Consider the following 18,033-nt stretch of genomic DNA (forward strand, 5'->3'; position numbering starts at 1 on the left):
TGGTTTTATTTATAAGGACAACAAAGTAATGAGACCACAGCAGACAAACGCAAATTCTCTCTATTATAGCACAGTGAGTCTGGGCAAAACAGCCATTATTCTTAAGATATATTTAGGAAACTACATGAGTTCAGTAATGGCTATCCAAAATCAGAAATACTGAAATCACTGTAGTGACAGTAGTTCTACATTCCATTCAATAAGGACTCAGACAGCAGACAGAGTGAGGAACGGGGTGTGTGCATTCATTCTGTGTTGTAGTAGTAGTAGTGGTAGTAATAGCTTTAGTAGCAGGTTTTCATCAAAAAGGCAAAATGTTATTATTATTATTATTATTATTATTGATTAAAAAAAACTATATGGCAGCATAATGCATTAAAATTTTTATTACATATATGCAGCACATTTTTTCATATCTCTGGTTGTATATAAAGTATGTTGACACCAATTTGTGTCTTCATACATGTATTTTGGATAATGATTTCCATCACATTCCACCATCCTTGCTAATCCCTTGCCCCCTCTGTTTCCATCCCAACCCTCTGCCCCATCTATAATTAATCTATTCCCCCCATGCTCCCCCTCCTTACCCCACTATGAGTCAGCCTCCTTATATCAGAGAAAACTTCAGCATTTTTTTTGGAGGGGGGATTGGCTAAATTCACTTAGCATTATCTTCTCCAATACCATCCATTTACCTGCACATGCCATGATTTTGTTCTCATTTATTTCTGAGTAAAATTCCATTGTGTATACATGCCACATTTTTTAATCCATTTATTCACTGAAGGGTATCTAGTTTGGCTCCACAGTTTTGCTATTGTGAATTGTGCTGCTGTAAACATTGGTGTGGCTGTGTCCCTGTAGTATGCTGTTTTTACGTCTTTGGGGGATAGACCAAGGAGAGGGATAGCTGGGTTAAATGGAGGTTCCATTCCCAGTTTTCAAAGGAATCTCCATACTGCTTTCCATATTGGCTACACCAATTTGTGGTCCCACTACCAGTGTATGAGTGTACCATTTTCCCCACATCCTCACCAACACTTAATTGTTGTTTATCTTCATAATAGCTGCCATTCTGAATAGAGTGAGATGATATCTTAGAGTAGTTTTGATTTGCATTTCTCTAATTGCTAGAGATGATGAACATTTTTCATATTTTTTGACTCATTGTATATCCTCTTCTGAAAAGTGTATGTTTATGTCCTTGGACCATTTATTGATTGGGGTTACTCACATGATGTGCAAGCCATATATTTACAATATAACTTCAATTTTATTTAAAATTATGTTAGGAAAGTATAAGACAAATAATTTAAAATATCAAGAATGTGGGGCTGGGTTTCTGGCTCAGCAGTAGAGCACGTTCGAGGCCCTGGGTTTGATCCTCAGCACCATATAAATATAAATAAATAAAATAAATATATTGTGTCCAACTACAACTAAAAAAAATTTTTTTAAACGTCAAGAACATGACTAATATGCTCAATTTACTTTGTACCTGGAACTGGGCTAAAAACTTCCCATGCAGTGTTCCTTTGATTTTCACAGCGATCTTTTTATTAAGATGAGAAAGGAAACTCTGAGATTGCCTTGCCCAGGGCACACAGTTATCCTGCAGCTGGCAGGACTCATCTGGCGGAGTGACTAGATTCTTGTCCTCTGCCATCATGCTTTCCAGACTCCCTCAGATTAAAACTCAAAGGTGATTGAAAAGGGATAACTGTGCTAATAATGTTCCTTTGAATATTTTATATGAAGAGGTTCTGTGACTTGCTTTTTAGTAAAAAAAATTTTCCATGATATTGAATAATAATAATAATTCAGGAGTGTGTGAGATGGCTATCAATTTTCTATCAATGCTGAGTCTTTCTATTTATTGTTACCAGATCAATTTAGGAGACATATTAATATAATTGGTGATTTAATGACTGGATCAAAAAATAGAAACTTCAGTAGCTATATTGTATATGCTAATTATAGTTTTACAGCTAGAAAGCTAGTTTGTCTACAGAATAAAATCTAGATAATATAATTTGCCTATATGAAAGAGAATGTGGTTTCCTACATAGTTTTTATGTATGAAATGTTTTAAAGCTTTTAACTCTATTAATAGCAACAGTAGGTATGGCAGTGTGCTTCAGAGTGCTTAAAGCTTTGGAATTAGAAGAAAAACAGGATTCAAATGACAGTTTTGCTACTTACTAGGACATATAGACTTAGTTATTAAGACATTATTTAGACTTCTTCTTAAGCATCAATACTGCCATCTGGAAAGTGGGTCTATTAATATTTACTTCAAAGGAGTGGTAAGCAAAGATTATATAATGTTTCCATTTTTTAAAGAAACATTTATTGATCTGTACTATGTGCAAAACACTTCCTAAGTAGAGTCATATAGCAAAGAAAATAAGATTTCATCCCAGGACTCATAAAGTTTATATGATATTGGGATTAGAACACTAATAACCAAATGGATATTTAATATTAAACTAATGATATATAGGTAATGCATATAGTGCACTTTGCTTAGTTGTAACCATGTGGCAAATGCAAAATATTGCAGGGTTGAAAAAATAATAATCATTGCACTTTATTACAAATATAAGGCCTGTATGTAATGTGGTCATGTATGCAAAATAAAGCAAGAAAAGCAATCAAAGATAATGAATTTACTTCTTGCAAAATGTTTAAAATAGAAGTCCCTTGAAAAGGATGCAGAATCTTGGGATTTATATATCGAACAAGACCCTTTCCTTTTGTTTAATGAAGGCAGTGCAGAAACTCCTAAGCAGAGTGGGTCTTCTCTGCTGTCTTCCCCTAATCTTCTTGCTAAAGCATTGGTCTGCCTGCTCTACTTGAGAGCACAGTGTTGATGACATTGAAAAATCATTAATGAAGCTCCCCTCCCTAGACCCATCAGCAATTTACATTTCATAAATGAAATCAACAGCCTGGAAAAGTCAGTGCTCCATATGAAATGGCAGGTTGTCTGCCTCAACAACTCAGCATGGGGATTTCTTGAATACATGTTTCTGAAATGCTTGTATGTGAGCCCAAAATGAAGGGATCCAGGGACAAGTGTTTATACAAGCTAGATATTGCGATAATGTTCAATACTAGCTAGTGGTAGAAAAAATGTAAGCAGAGAAGACTGAGTGAAAAAATAAAAGTGCCCATTCCTTTCTCTGGTCTTCAGATTTCAATCAACAGCATTAATCACTGTCCTTAGTTTCCTGTAGCTTCTCAGAACAGCCTTTGGGACTAAATTTTTTTAAATGTATATATTGTTGGTTTAAAAAAATATGACCAGAAATAGGTGCTAGTTGGGAACTGCATCCTTATATGACTCAAAAATTAATCATCAGTAGAAATGTCATCCACACAGTGAGGCATTAAACTGTTAATGACCAAATAGCCTAATAAAAGAGCTGCTCACTTTAGAAAATCTGTTGACAATTTCTCACATAAAAATTCCCATTTTGAATATTTCAAGGGTAAAGTCCCAATCGTGTATGAAGAAATAAAATTACCTTGAAAGTTCATGCAATTTAATGAGCATAATTTTAAAATACTGATGCTCTTATCACTTAAAACTTTCACAATATTACAACATTATTTTCTCCATTTTATGAAAAACAAAATGGAGACTTAAGAAATACTGAAGGTTGCAAAACTTAGTAAGGAATCTGGCTTTTAAAGACAGATTATATGATTCAAAAGCTGGCTCTTGACACTCCAAAACAAGTAATAATTTACATTTATGTTATCTGATTAGTGTTTACATAATACTAAAACCCAGTAATCCTATTTCAGTGAGAGGATCCTCACACACATGTATATTTGATAGTGCATGATAGGCAATTTTATGTACAAGTTGATTCTAATTGTAGTGTATGCTATAAAAATGTTATCCACCACTTTCAGTTCTTCTAAAAGATCTTTATACAAATATTAAAGCTAAGAGAATTCTATTTCAAGGATAAAATGACAATGTGATTGAATAAGAGTCATGTGCAGAGTAAAAAAGCAAGGCTCTTTCAAAAAGAGACACCTCATTTTAATTAGCAAAATAACAGTGAGCCCTATCCTAGGAAGAAAAGACTAAACTTGTAGGCATCTGTTTCTGGGAAATTAAATTATGTGCCTCAGATGTACTTCAGAAGTGGAGAAATAAGGAGGAGATGGGGGTCATTTGGTCCTTGTGATGTGCTTTCTGGTTAGGGAGAAAAAGCTGAGAAGCTACAAGGGAGTCCTTTTACAGCCACCTGAAAACTGGAAGAATTTTGACAAGTTATTTTGTAAGCCTTAACTGCCTCATTTGCAAATGAAGATTAAAAAAAAACCACTTACTTTGTAGAATAATAAAATAATACAAATTTACAGTAGACAAGAACTTGAACCATAGAACCATAATAAATTATTTAGAAAATTAATTTTTACTACTAAAATTTGGCTAATTTGTTTGAAAGTTATAATATTGGTTTTAGCATAATTCAATCAAAAAGGAACTTTCTGAGGAAAAAAAATTATTTCCCTTTCAGTGAAACTCATCAAAATTTACCACCAAAAAGAGTTTGGTAGTGTTTTACTATGACTGAAGGAACTATATATAACTTAATTTTAGCCACACTGGTGTAGAAAAAGCACACAGCACCAAGAAACCGAATAATATAGGAGTCATTGAGTTAATGGTGGTTGTATTTCACATGGTTGAACACCAAATGATACTGCTTAATTGAAAAATTAAGAATGATAACACTTAATTGAAAACATATCATTCTAAAATAAAGATAAATGTAACAGCTATGTGAAACTTGATTTTTCCTTTTAGTTCTAGAAGCATGAGATAAACCAATTTCTTCTAGGACTAAAATATACAAGAGGGATCTTTTTTTTGTTGTTGTTTCCTATTCACCATTTCCTTCACTATTCATTCAACAATATTTATTGATCAAATGCCATGTGTCAGTTATTTTACCAAATCCTTGTACTTAAGTAGTAAAGACGACATAGTTTTTGTTCAAAGAGCTTATCATCTAAACAGGGAATACAGACAGGGAAAAAAAACCTATATAAATTATATTTTATATAACATTAAGGCACATAAAAAAACATCAACATCAAATTTCTCCTATTCAATGAAGTGAAAGTCTCAACAAATGGGGAGAAATATATGCCAAAAAGTGTCAAAGTACATCAATAGCACTGACATCACTTTATATAGGATGTGAATCTGAACCTTAAAGGAAGTAAGATGAGAATGACTATGTAATTCTCTATCATAAAATTTTGCAGTTAAACAGATGTGCTATTTTACATTGTAACTACAGAAATTGAGAAACTCCAAAGATACAACCTGAGGTTTTTTTGTTTTGTTTTGCTTTTTGGCAATGCTGGGGTTTGAACCCAGGGCCTTGTGCATGAGAGGCAAACACACTACCAGCTAAGCTATATCCCCAGCCCCTTAAGCTGAAACCTGAATAACACTGGATAACACCATTTCTGAGGCATGGTCAATGCTCAGTGAGCATCCCTGTTATGGGTTTGCTTTTCCTGTTTTTGAAAGGAAGACAGCTGTACTGTAACTGAATCTTTCCGTTAGTCAAAAGAAGTCTCTTTGCCCAGGGATGGCACTATAACGCCTAAGCAAACCTGACTAAATAAGACAGGAACTGGAAATTTTAAAATAGTATCATTATTACCTTTGGATAGGATGGTATCATAATTATTACTTGGATATTTGTAAAAATTATGCATTTTTTAAAAACTATTTTTTATACTGATACTTTAGAATGCATAATTTCTAGACAAAGGGAATTATCCCATGACGATAAGAAAACTGTTATTATTCCAATGTTTGTTTCTGTTATTAAATTTAATATTGACCTATTTAATTTATTTTTTAAAGTTAATAACATTAGAAATACTAATAAAACTAGTTATATCATTTTGAAATTATTAAATTAACCACCAGGTGGAGCTCCATGAATTAAGTGTATCAGTCAAAAATAGAAAATTGCTTAAATTGGTCAAACTGGGAAAATCATGGTAATGATTATAATTTCTTCATTTTCAAAGCTCTTATGAATCATAGGAGATTGGATTTTATAAGAACAAGATGCCAAATTACTTTATTAATATAAAACTTTTTGGCAAACTGGAGTTTGAAATCAAACTAGCTTTGCTTAAATTACTTTATGATTTATCAAAGGTACATTTTCCAATGACATAGTCATAAAAGTATAATGTAGTGATGAAAGTAACTATAACTGAAATTGAGAACATATAAGAAAAATCAATGAAAACTGCCTATTAATCCACTTGTACTGATTGGTGTTCATTTTGTTTTTTAATTTGAATGTGTTTATGTACATGTTTTACTCCAGGACCTGAAACTAAAACAGATGAAAAGATCTCAAAATCAGGTAAGAGCACTTGTTAAAACTTTAACATTTTTTTAAAAAAAGTTCTGTTTGGTCTGAACAAGGCTAGTTGTACAATCAGGGCAGGGTGTGGTAAAGCCTTGAGACATGCAAAACACTGAAAATATATCAGCTCACCCTCCCTATATATATTAAGTTAAAAGTATGAAAAAAACTTATTCTTATGATCAGTTGAGCCTTATATACTTACATTCACCTATAATAAACCATTATTTTAAATCTCAAAACAGTGGTTTGTATACTTTAACCTAATAAATTCAACCCTTTTTTTCTCATTGACTAAATACGCAAATATTCTTTGGAGAGGCAGTGGATTACCATATTGGCTATAAATTTAAAAGTCGGAATGCCTTTATTTATTTATTTTGTCCTGGGGATTGTACATAGGGGCACTTAAACACTGGTATACACTCCCAATTTCTTTTTATTTTTTTATTTTGATACAGAACCTCACTAAGTTGCTGAGACTTGTCTTAAACTTGTGATCATCGTGCCTCAGCATCCAGAATCACTAGAATTACAGGCATGCACCACCATGCCTGGCTAAATATCAAAATACCTTTAAAATTAATTTTCTAAAAGCATATTTTGCAAAAGATAAAGTCAAGAGATTAGCTGGCACTCAGGGCAGACAATAAAAGTTGGAAAAGAAACCTCATAGATTAGATGAAAATACAGAAACAGAGATTATAAATCTAGAAAAAATTCTGATTAAGTATATTATATTTAGGGATAAACTAAATACTTTATATCTATATAAAGAAATGTATATGACTATATCTATATAAGCAAAATAGGATTTATCTCTATCTCTCTGTACAGTGAAATTGATGCTACATACTTGCAGAAATTCATATCATTGGTCTTAAAATATTTGCGTATTCTCGTTTACACAAATTGATCCTATATTTAAGTCATTACTATAAGCAATTCATATATATATATATATATATATATATATATATATATATATATATATATACACACATACTCACACACACATATATGTTTAATGTTAGCCTGAATTATTAATGTCACTTTTCTTACAGTTTCTGCCAGCTTATGAAAAGGAATTGTCTAAGTCATTTTATTTTTAGTGAATGAACATAACCATTTTAAATGACTTTATATAACCTCAAAGCTTTTGTTCTCTGCCAGATGATAAAAAATAGCAATTTTGAGCTGTGGGAAAATGTATATAGAATTACAATGATATATTGAGTTAATTTACATAATAAAAATACCGAAATTTAGATATATTTTCAGAAAAATAAAAATTGCATATAAAAATTACTAGTGTCGATGAGAATTCACTCATCAGATAAAAGCTGTTTTATGTTGTCCCTTCCTGTAAGCATGACATTACATTTTATACTTTATTTTGCTGTTGGTATATAAACAAAAAATTAGCATAGGCATTATAAATTACCTATTATTATTTTGCATTAAATATTTATGTCTATTTTTATGGGTCATTTATTTTTAGCTTCCTATAAAGAAAGAAAAATTGGTATTACTGGCATTTTAAATAAAATATAACTAATCAACAATTTGTTGAGAACACATACTATGCTAATTTTGATGATGCAATTCTGGAATTGTGCTTGATGATACAATATTTACAAACAAGCAATAAGATGTTGTTTTTATTCCAAAAGAGTATAATTGGAACATAGACATGAACTGTTTAAAGATGGCTACAAGGCAATTATATTAGTGAAACCTGGGAAGTCAGAGCCATTCGTATAATTTACTGCAATCAGTAAAAGTATCATGGCAATGGTATATTTAAAGTGAAATATTAGGAATACATAAGAACAACTGAGCTAGGTAGATGATTATACAGAATGCTGAAGAGATAGACTGGGCTTTATGCTAGAAAGAAATGAATTTGACTACCTTTGCCACTTGTTAGGGGTGAATTTACTTAAAAATCACTTCATGTTTCTGAATTTGTTTCCATATCTATTGAATGAAGGCCATTATCCTAACTTAACAGGGTTATTGTACAAAACAAAGGTAATACTTTCCACTTGGTACAACTTCAATAAATGGTTACTCTATTTAGGAGTAAGCTCAGAGGGAGGGGTGATCACAACAGTAATGGGAGACAGGGAGAAAAGTACCAAGCAGCAAATGAGACTCCAGGGGTCACAGGATAAGCAGAACAGGGTAAAATTCAATAGTAATATGTAACAGGCTATATCATGCTATAAGTTGGTACCTAAAATTTAGGGACTATGTTGTAATAGTCAGGTTTTTGTTGTTGTTGATGTGACCAAAATGCCTGTTTTATGTTGTCCCTTCCTATAAGCATGACATTGCATGTCAACTTAGAAGAGAAACAATATATTTTGTCTCATGGTTTCAGAAGTCTCAGTTTATGGTTGGCCAACTTCATTGCTCTAGTTTCCAACTTAAGCAGAATATCATGGCAGAAGGATATGGAGTAGGAAAACTTTTCAGATCAATGACAGCTAGGAAACAGAGAGGGAAGAAGGATCCAGGGATAAAATAAATATTTACAGGAACACTCCCAGTGATCTTCTTTCTAGGAGGGTACTCCCAGTAGTCCATTCAACTATCAATGGATTAATCCTCAATCCATTAATTCACAACTGGATTAATCCAGTGATGAGGTCAGAGCCCTCGTTATCCAATCATTGCCTAAAGCCTCATCTCTGAACGTTGTGGTATTGAAGAGTATGCTTTTAACACATGAGCCTTTGGGGGTCACTTCAGTTCCAAAACAAAATTTAAAAAAGGAGTAAAAAATAAAATTTGTAACCTTGAGGACTTGAATAAGAAAAAAGGGTTATTATTGTCTTAGGATGGCATGCAGCATAAAATCCTACAGAAGGAAAATAGAGACAGATATTTAAACCAAAATATTTTTATAATAATTTAGGCATTATAAAATCAGTAGGGGCACAATATAAAGGTGGCATAGAGAAGAAGCAATGGCTTTGGAATTTTAATTTTAAATTAATTAACTTCATTTACCTTCAAAATTATTTATAGCCATGACTAATATTCAGCACAGAATGATTTTTGGTTTGTTAAAATCACTCAAACTTGAAACCCACCGAAAACTACTAATGACATTTTGTCATATATTCCTTCAGACATATAAACACATATGCTTTAAAAACACAATCATTCTCCCTGTATTGTGCTATAAATGCTTTTGTAATTGCCAAGCTGTTTCACCAGAAGAGAATAGATGCTGATGACATAGCTATATATAACCTCGAATACAATGTCTGTCTGTGGGTTTGGAGAAGATGGTCAAATACTGCAAATACCACAGCTGCAAAAGTGAAGAGGATGCTTCAAAGGTGAAGTGGATGCTGGTTTCCACAAAGAGATATTCTATAGACACGAGGAACTTAGGAATGATCATTTTGAATCTGCAGACTGTATCCATGGGTTTAGAGGTTTCAAGTAGAAAAAGGAAAGAGCTCTTCAAGAAAAATGAGCATGCAAACAGAAGAGTCAGGAACAAGGACAACTTCTTGGAGAAGTAAAAGAACTGGCAGAGAGATGGAAAGAGCCTTAGCGGGAAGTCGAGGAGCTTAGTGTACCTGCTGTTTTGCCAGCATCCTGAAGTGGAGACACTTTCAGGAAGGAGACAATGTCAGCAGTCAGAACCAGTGCCTCTTTCAGAAAGGTGAAGAGATGTGATGACTGAGAAAAAGTCATTATTTTGACACAAAAAACTGTCATTCTGTGCCCTTTTCTGAAAAAGCTTTAATAGTGTGATGGAAGCAGGAAGCAGCTTTTAAGAATGAAGAAGGGAATTTATTTGTAATAATTGAAGGCAGAATACAAAACTATTTTTTTTCAAAAGTCTCTTACTAAGAGGTGAACACTGATATTCCAGAACAAAGAATCAATGTCATATTTTTTAAAATTACTTCTCATGTTTATGATAGAATGGAGAATTCTAAGAAGAGCAAAACATCCATAGAGGGAAATCTTAATTAGGAGAGAACTGTCCCAGATATTAGAAGTGTTGGGAGGCACACTGGAGGAGGAAAGAATTAGTTTAATTAAAGGGAAGAAAAAAAATTTCTCCAGAGTTTTGAGGAAATAATGACAGTATGATTAAATTAGAGTTGAAGGTATATGAGGATTCTACTGCTTGGTGATCTTTTCTTAAAGTTCTGTGAAGATGACCAATAACATTTGTTGCAAAATTCAGGGGATGGTTTTCTTGTTGCTTAATGTGGTGATCCCTAGACAATATTAGACAATGTTTTTCACCTCTTATTTTTCAAAGTTAAAGAATCATTTATATGGCAAAACTAAACCTCTTAACTGACAACTGTTTTAAAAAAAGTGAAACAACAACAAAATATGACTTTTGTGATACTGGAGAAATATTATGATGATAATTTAGTTTTGATACAACATAATATTTAGGCACAAATTTTTCAATCTCTCAATGTAAATGAATACAAACAGGACATATGCTTTGTTAGGTTATTAAATAATAGTTAAACATTACTTTCAGGAAGAAGTAGGCCTTAATGATAAGTGGTAATATCATTAAGAACAAAAAATGGATACTGTTTAGATTCCACATATATGTGAGATCATGCAGTATTTGTTTTAGTTTTCCATGACTGACTTATTTTACTTAGCATGATGTCCTCCCGGTTTATCCATGTTTCTTCAAAAGGCATGGGGAACATTGAACAAATGATACAAAGGTTCATTTATGCACAATGAATACATTTTGGAGATTAAATGTACAGGATGATAGTTGCTGTGTTCTGGATATTTGGATATTCCCCAAATCCTAAGTTGAAAACCTAATTACCTATATGATAGTATTAAGAGGCTGGGTATTTAGAAGGTGATTCATGTCCCTGCAAAGGAGTTTCATGGGACTTGTACCTATATAAAACAGGCCTTAAAGAATCACCTTGCCTCTACCATCAAGTGAGGCCACAGCAGGAAGGCACTGACAAAGAACCAGAAAGGCCATCACCAGATGCTAAATACCAATCTACTGACATCTTGATATTGGACTTCACAGCTTCTCAAACTATGACAAATAAATTTGTTTATATGATACCCAGTGTATGGTATTTTGTTAGAGTAGCCAGAACAGAAGAGGACATTGACTATATTTAATAACACATTCAGAAAATTTGCCAAGGGAATTAATCTTAAATGATGTTCTCACCACCAAAGAAACCTCACAAAAGTCATAACTAATGAGATAATGGATATGTCAATGAGCTTGATTTTAGTGAATGTTTAACAATACATACATATATCAAAACATGACAGTGTATACCTTGAATACATACAAGTTCTTTGTCTAGCACACCTCCATAAAGCAGGAAAAATATTTAAAATAAAAGAGGAGTATTATTTATTTTTTACCAAAAAGACTTATAATAATTAACAATAATTTGCTTTTCTTATTTATTCAGAAAATTGATATTCATGTACAAAATCTTCAGATTTCTATAATTATATTATAAAATATATAAAATATTTCTATAATTATATTATAAATATATAAAATATTATAAAAATATTCTGCCTGTACCTCACTTTCTTTCAAATTGAATGCAATACCTCTTCCATTCTCTGACTCTTTTGTTCCTTATCTCTCCAAATGGCACTTATGACTCACCATTCATTTACATTGACTTAAATATCTGAGTCATTTATACCTCCCCCTTCTCTTTCAGAACTTAGCATTGAAGTAGATCCTGAGTTGTGTGTTCCTCAAAACGTCTCTTAAATTGTGTTCTCTCTTTTTTCTCTTCATTATAAGATGCTGGTACTGGTTCTTCCCATTTCCTTTATGAATAAATAAATGCATCATTAGCTAAATATCTTGCTTCCATTTTCTATTTAAAGATACATCAGCAGCCAATGCTACCTTTACAAAGGGAATGTCTGCAGGGAGGAATGCTAGTCTCCCTGCCACTATGTTATAGTGGACCCCAACATATTTCTTCTTAGCTTCCATTTGTCTAATCCACCTCAACAATCCCACATATACATTTAAAAAGCATTACCACTTTTATGAATTTTTGTCTAATCAGAGTTTTTTGAATCTTTCACTCAGACCCATATTGAAAGCATAATATCTCTTCATCTTGCTTTCAATCTAGTGAAAATGTCTTCCCTTCTCTCCTTTATTCCAGCCATAAACATACACCATGAGTTCTTCACTCTTGGTCTCTTTTCACATGTTGTCTTATAGTATGTCATATGGCATTCATGTTTGTTGTTTAGCCTTTTTTTTCCTGTAATTGTTTTCTAAGTTTCCGTATTATCTCTGAAGTTAACTTTATCTTTTCTAAGACAGAAAAATCACTCAAAAGCCACCATAGCCACAGTAGGTCAATAACATATCATTATGGGAAAAAAGTTATCATTTGATTATTTTTAAACATATAATTTTATATGTGCTTTGTTATTGTAATACAGTACATACAGAGAAAGTTTTTTGGTGTGTAAAAGACCAGTGAAGGCAGGGTGGTATAGTGGGAGTAGCTCTAGGACAATAGACATGAAGTGATCTATATTAAGTTGCTAAACTTCTAAGTGTCAGCTTTAAAATAGAGTTGATGACAAGATATTGCATGCCAATGTACAGGCTTGTTGTGAGACTCATGTAATATAATGTATGTGAAAATGCCAAAGAGACACCGAAACAAAATTTAAAATGTTATCATCTGTGCCCTTGCTGTTTAAAGTATGGTCCATAGGTCATCAGCATCTTCTGGTTGCTTGTAGGAAATGTAGAATCTTAAGTCATAACAAAGAGTGCTGAACAGGAATTTGCATATTAACAAGGTCCCTAAATCATCCATATGCTCATTGAAACTTGAATAGAATTTTTCAAGAATCCATAGATAACTAACTACCACCTTCTCTCCTGAGGGAGGAGGGGACATCAGGATCTCTCTTGCCACATGCTTGGCGACTTCAATGTGGACGTATTTGGTCCCTTTTTATGTAATTTTCAATGTTTCATTCACTTTAGCTTCATTCCTAGATGTTAAATAGCCATGCCCAGAGCACTGTATAATTGCTTTCTAACTAGCAGTGAGATCCTCACATGTGCTGTGAAGTATAGACTTTGGTCATCCTAAAAATGACTGTAGAAAACAGAGTATGCTTTCCCTGTGACAGCATATGCAAATTGGTACTGAGCCTACCTGTGCATTTATTTGCACTTAAAAGCAATAAATAAATAAGTATTTCATTAGAAGAACATGTATAAGAAGGGTAAACTGTCTTTATATTTTACCAACTGGGTAAAAAATTCCACACACTCATTTAATGTGTTAGTAATAGAAAAACAGTATATGCTGGTACCTATTAGTCACCAGAGTGACTATCACTTATGAAACTTCTAATTGATTATTCCATTAAATTTATGTCTTTCTTCTGTAAGAATAAACATATTACAATACCTACTTAAAAGTTACCATAGTGATCCTGCAAAATAATTAAATATATATTAGGTATTTTACTACGTTTGGGGAATAAAATGATCTATAAGTTAAACTCAAGAAATATACCAAGCAAAGATCATTACATGAACAGATAATGGCAATAGCAAGGAATAGCTAAAATCAAATAAGGAAATGTTGTACAGAGTGTGCAAACTTTGTGAATGCATAGGGAAATTATTTCTTGTTGTTTAGCCTAGATGTTCAGAGAATAAGTGTCCAAAGTAGAAGGTATTATACTTGTCTTCAAAGATGGGTAAGATGAAGCTATCCTGGGTAGACACTCCAATGAGATTCACAGGAGCCATTACTGGTGGAAAGTGAAGCACTCTGGGAACTAGAAAATAACTCACTTGGCATTGAGTGTGAAGCAGAGAGTGGAAATGGGGGAGGCTAGATGGCCATAGGAACAGAAAACCAACCATGGCTTCCCTTCCCTGGTTGCTTGTTCTTAACAGACTTTAGGATTAATTAAACATCTTTAAACAAAATGAGAAACAAGTTTAAATTAATTTTCCAATTGCTTATTACAACTGAACATAGAGATTGGAAATAAAAAGAGTGTTGAGTTTTAGAAAATTGATTTCTGGGTTGTGAGAATATTGCACTGATTCTTGGAGCTATTAATCCTTATAGTGCACTAGTAGGAAAGAAGAGTGAGATTGTAGAAATAAAATAAACATTGACATAAATTGGGAGATAGAGGGAAATGGTGAGAAAAATCTAGGATAACTCTTAGGCTTCTGTTTTGGAATAATATGTGAACAGCAATGTAATTTACTGTGACCTGAATTTCTAAAATAAATAACAAATTTAAAAAAGGAAGGTGTGCTTTCCCTGAGACAGAATATGCAAGGTGGTATCTGGCCTACCTGTTATGTAAAGTTTGGATATATTATTTAGATATATTATTATTATTATTGGATTAGTTACTATATGTTAGGTGATATGGGAAATACAAAAATAGATTCTAAAACACAATCAAGTTCCTCTCCCCCTAAAGGGAGAATCATATGGTACTTGTTTGATATGCAAAAAAAGTATATTTATGGGCACCTAGAGGCAGAATATAGCTAAAATTTGAAAGATCTCAGCACAGATATTCTAGCTAAAATGATCAGAGTTTTGAACATCCCCCGTGGAGCATGTGAAGAGGGAGAAGGAACAAGAACTGAGGAAGCAAACCAGGAAGGACATTATTATTTAAGGAGTGGACAGAGGAGATAAAGTTCTTAAAGAAGGAAGGAAGGGAGGGTAGGAGGGAGGGAGGAAGGGAGGATTAAAGAGGTAGACAAGTAGGTAGGTGGAAGGAAGGAAGGGAGGAAAGGAAGAGAAGGACAAGAGAGACATTGTCTTAGAATTTAGAGATACTGTCTCAGAAACCAGGGAGAAAAACAATTCCAGGAGGAGAAAACTGCCAAAGTGTTAAATGTGACAGAAATTGACAGTAAGGTAATGACTGAAAAGCATTCATTATAATGTATACAGTGGAACCATTAATTATCTTAAGAGTGGTTTCAGTGGAACAGAATGAAAGTAAATCAAATTACTGCATGTTGAAGCTTTTTTTTTAAGATCAAGAATTGAGGTCAGAAAATATTAGAAATTTTTTTATACATATAGGCTATTATTTCAGCATTTTGTCAAAAGAAGAAAAAAGGGGCATTTTAGTTATCAAAATATAATGGAATAGTTTTTTTTTTTTAAAAAAAAAGAAGGTGAGATAGCAGAGAGTTTATGGTGGAAATGGTTGGTAACTTATCAAATATATTTATAGCAGCTGTGTTCCCAACTTTCAACTTTATTGGGTTATAAAAGGGTTAACACATTTTAAATTCTAAAACGTGAATTAAATCCTTCCTTCTAAAAGCATACAACTTTATATAGCTCAGTATAGAAATGACTATTGTTTTCAGGGTAGGGGTTCTGCAGTATTAGGAAGCTCTTCCTTGCACTTACGTTCCACTGAGGGCATTTCATAGGACACTAATTTCAATCAGTACATAAAAAAATTTTGAGGTTCAATGAATTTGGTTCAAGTTCTAACAATTAATCACATATATGAACTCATTAGGGAAGTCTGATAGTAAAGAAACAAACTGAGTTTATTTCATGCAGTGTTTCTCAAATTTATTCCACTGTGTTTATTATGTAATATAATGACAGTGTTAAGCTGAGCACACTGGGGAGCAATGATATCTTACTCTCATTTACTAAAAGGATTTAGAGAAGCAGTAGGGAAAACATAATAGGATTTTTAAAAATATAATGATAACATTTATTGAAGAAAATAAAAGCCTAAGTGAGAATGACTGGAAACATTATTCAAATTGAGCTGTAATTAGAAGAATTAATATATGTTAATATGTAAATACATTTATATTCAGACATTGTGGTTTAAAAGTTTTATTTAATTTATTTTTTCTACAAATAAGAGGAAAGAAAAATCCTCTTTTTTTGCCTATAACTTCTATAAATTTTGAAGGCAGGGATAGAGATGATCATTTTCTTCCCATTTAAAAACATGGGTTAGAAAATATGCTGGAATGAAACACAGTCTACTGTTTTTGTCGCTAATATTTATGGAATAGCCACCAGGTATTTGCCATTATAATATATGAAGAAGGTTTATTTATAAGGAAACATAATAAATTGAGGAAGTTGTAATGATGTTAACCATGTTAGTTCATGGATATTTATTCAGTCTCTAGTAAGTCAAATCTTTTAAAAAATGGCTAATATTAGCAAAAGAAATAATCAACTACTCAAAAAGAATTCATAAACATACGTATGTAATCTAAATTTGACCTCATAATATAACATTATAAATCATCATTAGGTTCCATTGTTTACAGAAGTTATAGGCAAAGAAACAGACTCAGAAAGATCAAATGTGCTTCCCCATTGCAACATTCATAGACAGGATGATTTGGCTTCTTTACATCTCAGTGATTTTACTCACATATTCAACTTGATTTCTGAGGAAGTGAAAGATCTGCAATATCACAACTGTGGTATTTTATTTCAAGGTAAGTTTAAAAAGTGATGTACTTTACTCTTTCCAAAATATACGGAATATTACTCTACTACTAAGATATAAAATTAAAAACACTACTCTACTCTCAGAATGATATAAACAGACATAAAAGGAGAAAGGGATGGGAAAGGAAAAAAAGTTGGAGTTGTGGATTATTTTGAACTGGAAGTCTAAAGTAATGCCTACACAATAAATCTAGATGATGTTAATAATAAATCTGGACAGTAGATTATATGTTCCTTGGGGTAAGATTTTTTTGTTGGTCTTTCCTCACGTCTAGAACAGTTTCTGGCATGTAAGAGGTCATCTTTGAGTGAGCAATGTAATGAGTTCTTTTATGTAGTAAAATGGACTTCCAAACATTTTTCTTACTCTGTTAAGTGAAGAAATTACTATAAATTTTAAGGCATTTTAGCATGGTTCTGGGAGAAAAAAAACAAACATTACTATATTAGATATAAATTATACTAGTAAGTACATGAGATAAGTTTGTAGATTAGGCATGTGGTATATCTTTGAAAACCTGACAAGGACACAATTAATGTTTTTTTGGCTTACATAAACAAATGCAATTTTTTTTGTATGACTCAAGTGTTTTAGTCTAGAAAGATCTTTCTGTGTAAACTTATCTTCCAAAGGTCAGGCAAGAAAAAATGTATATATATATGTATATATGTGCATATATACATATATATATCTTATAAGTATTAAAATAGATTTTCTATAAATATTTATAGAAAAAATATATCTATATATTTATATATTTATAGCATATATATATAAATACATATTTATTATAAATACAAATATATATTTCTTAAATAAATGAGTATAGGACAGTTATATATTTTTTCTCAGTGGAGCTGCATCAGGGATATTATGCATCCTCTGCAGATCCTAGGTAAATATCCAAGTCATGTCTTTTAAGAGAAAAAAAGAAAAATAAAAGTAGCTTCTTTAAAAATTATACAACTATACTCACCTATTGCTGTAAAGAAAATGTTACTGGCCATTCTTCAGACAGTTCATCTTGTTATTGCAATAGTATTTTAGACCCCAC

General features: G+C 32.3%; 1 protein-coding gene across 8 annotated transcripts in view; it reads left to right on the forward strand.

The window, feature by feature from the left end:
* Trdn (triadin) overlaps positions 1-18,033 on the forward strand; it is a 362,446-nt gene that overhangs the window by 276,606 nt on the left and 67,807 nt on the right. For all 8 annotated transcript variants that reach the window (XM_076858293.2, XM_076858296.2, XM_076858294.2 and 5 more), the window contains one exon: positions 6,390-6,428. In XM_076858293.2, the coding sequence (XP_076714408.2) occupies positions 6,390-6,428 (39 nt within the window). The remainder of the gene's footprint in view (positions 1-6,389; positions 6,429-18,033) is intronic.

Source organism: Callospermophilus lateralis, chromosome 6 (genome assembly GCF_048772815.1).
Source record: "Callospermophilus lateralis isolate mCalLat2 chromosome 6, mCalLat2.hap1, whole genome shotgun sequence".
NCBI lineage: Eukaryota > Metazoa > Chordata > Mammalia > Rodentia > Sciuridae > Callospermophilus > Callospermophilus lateralis.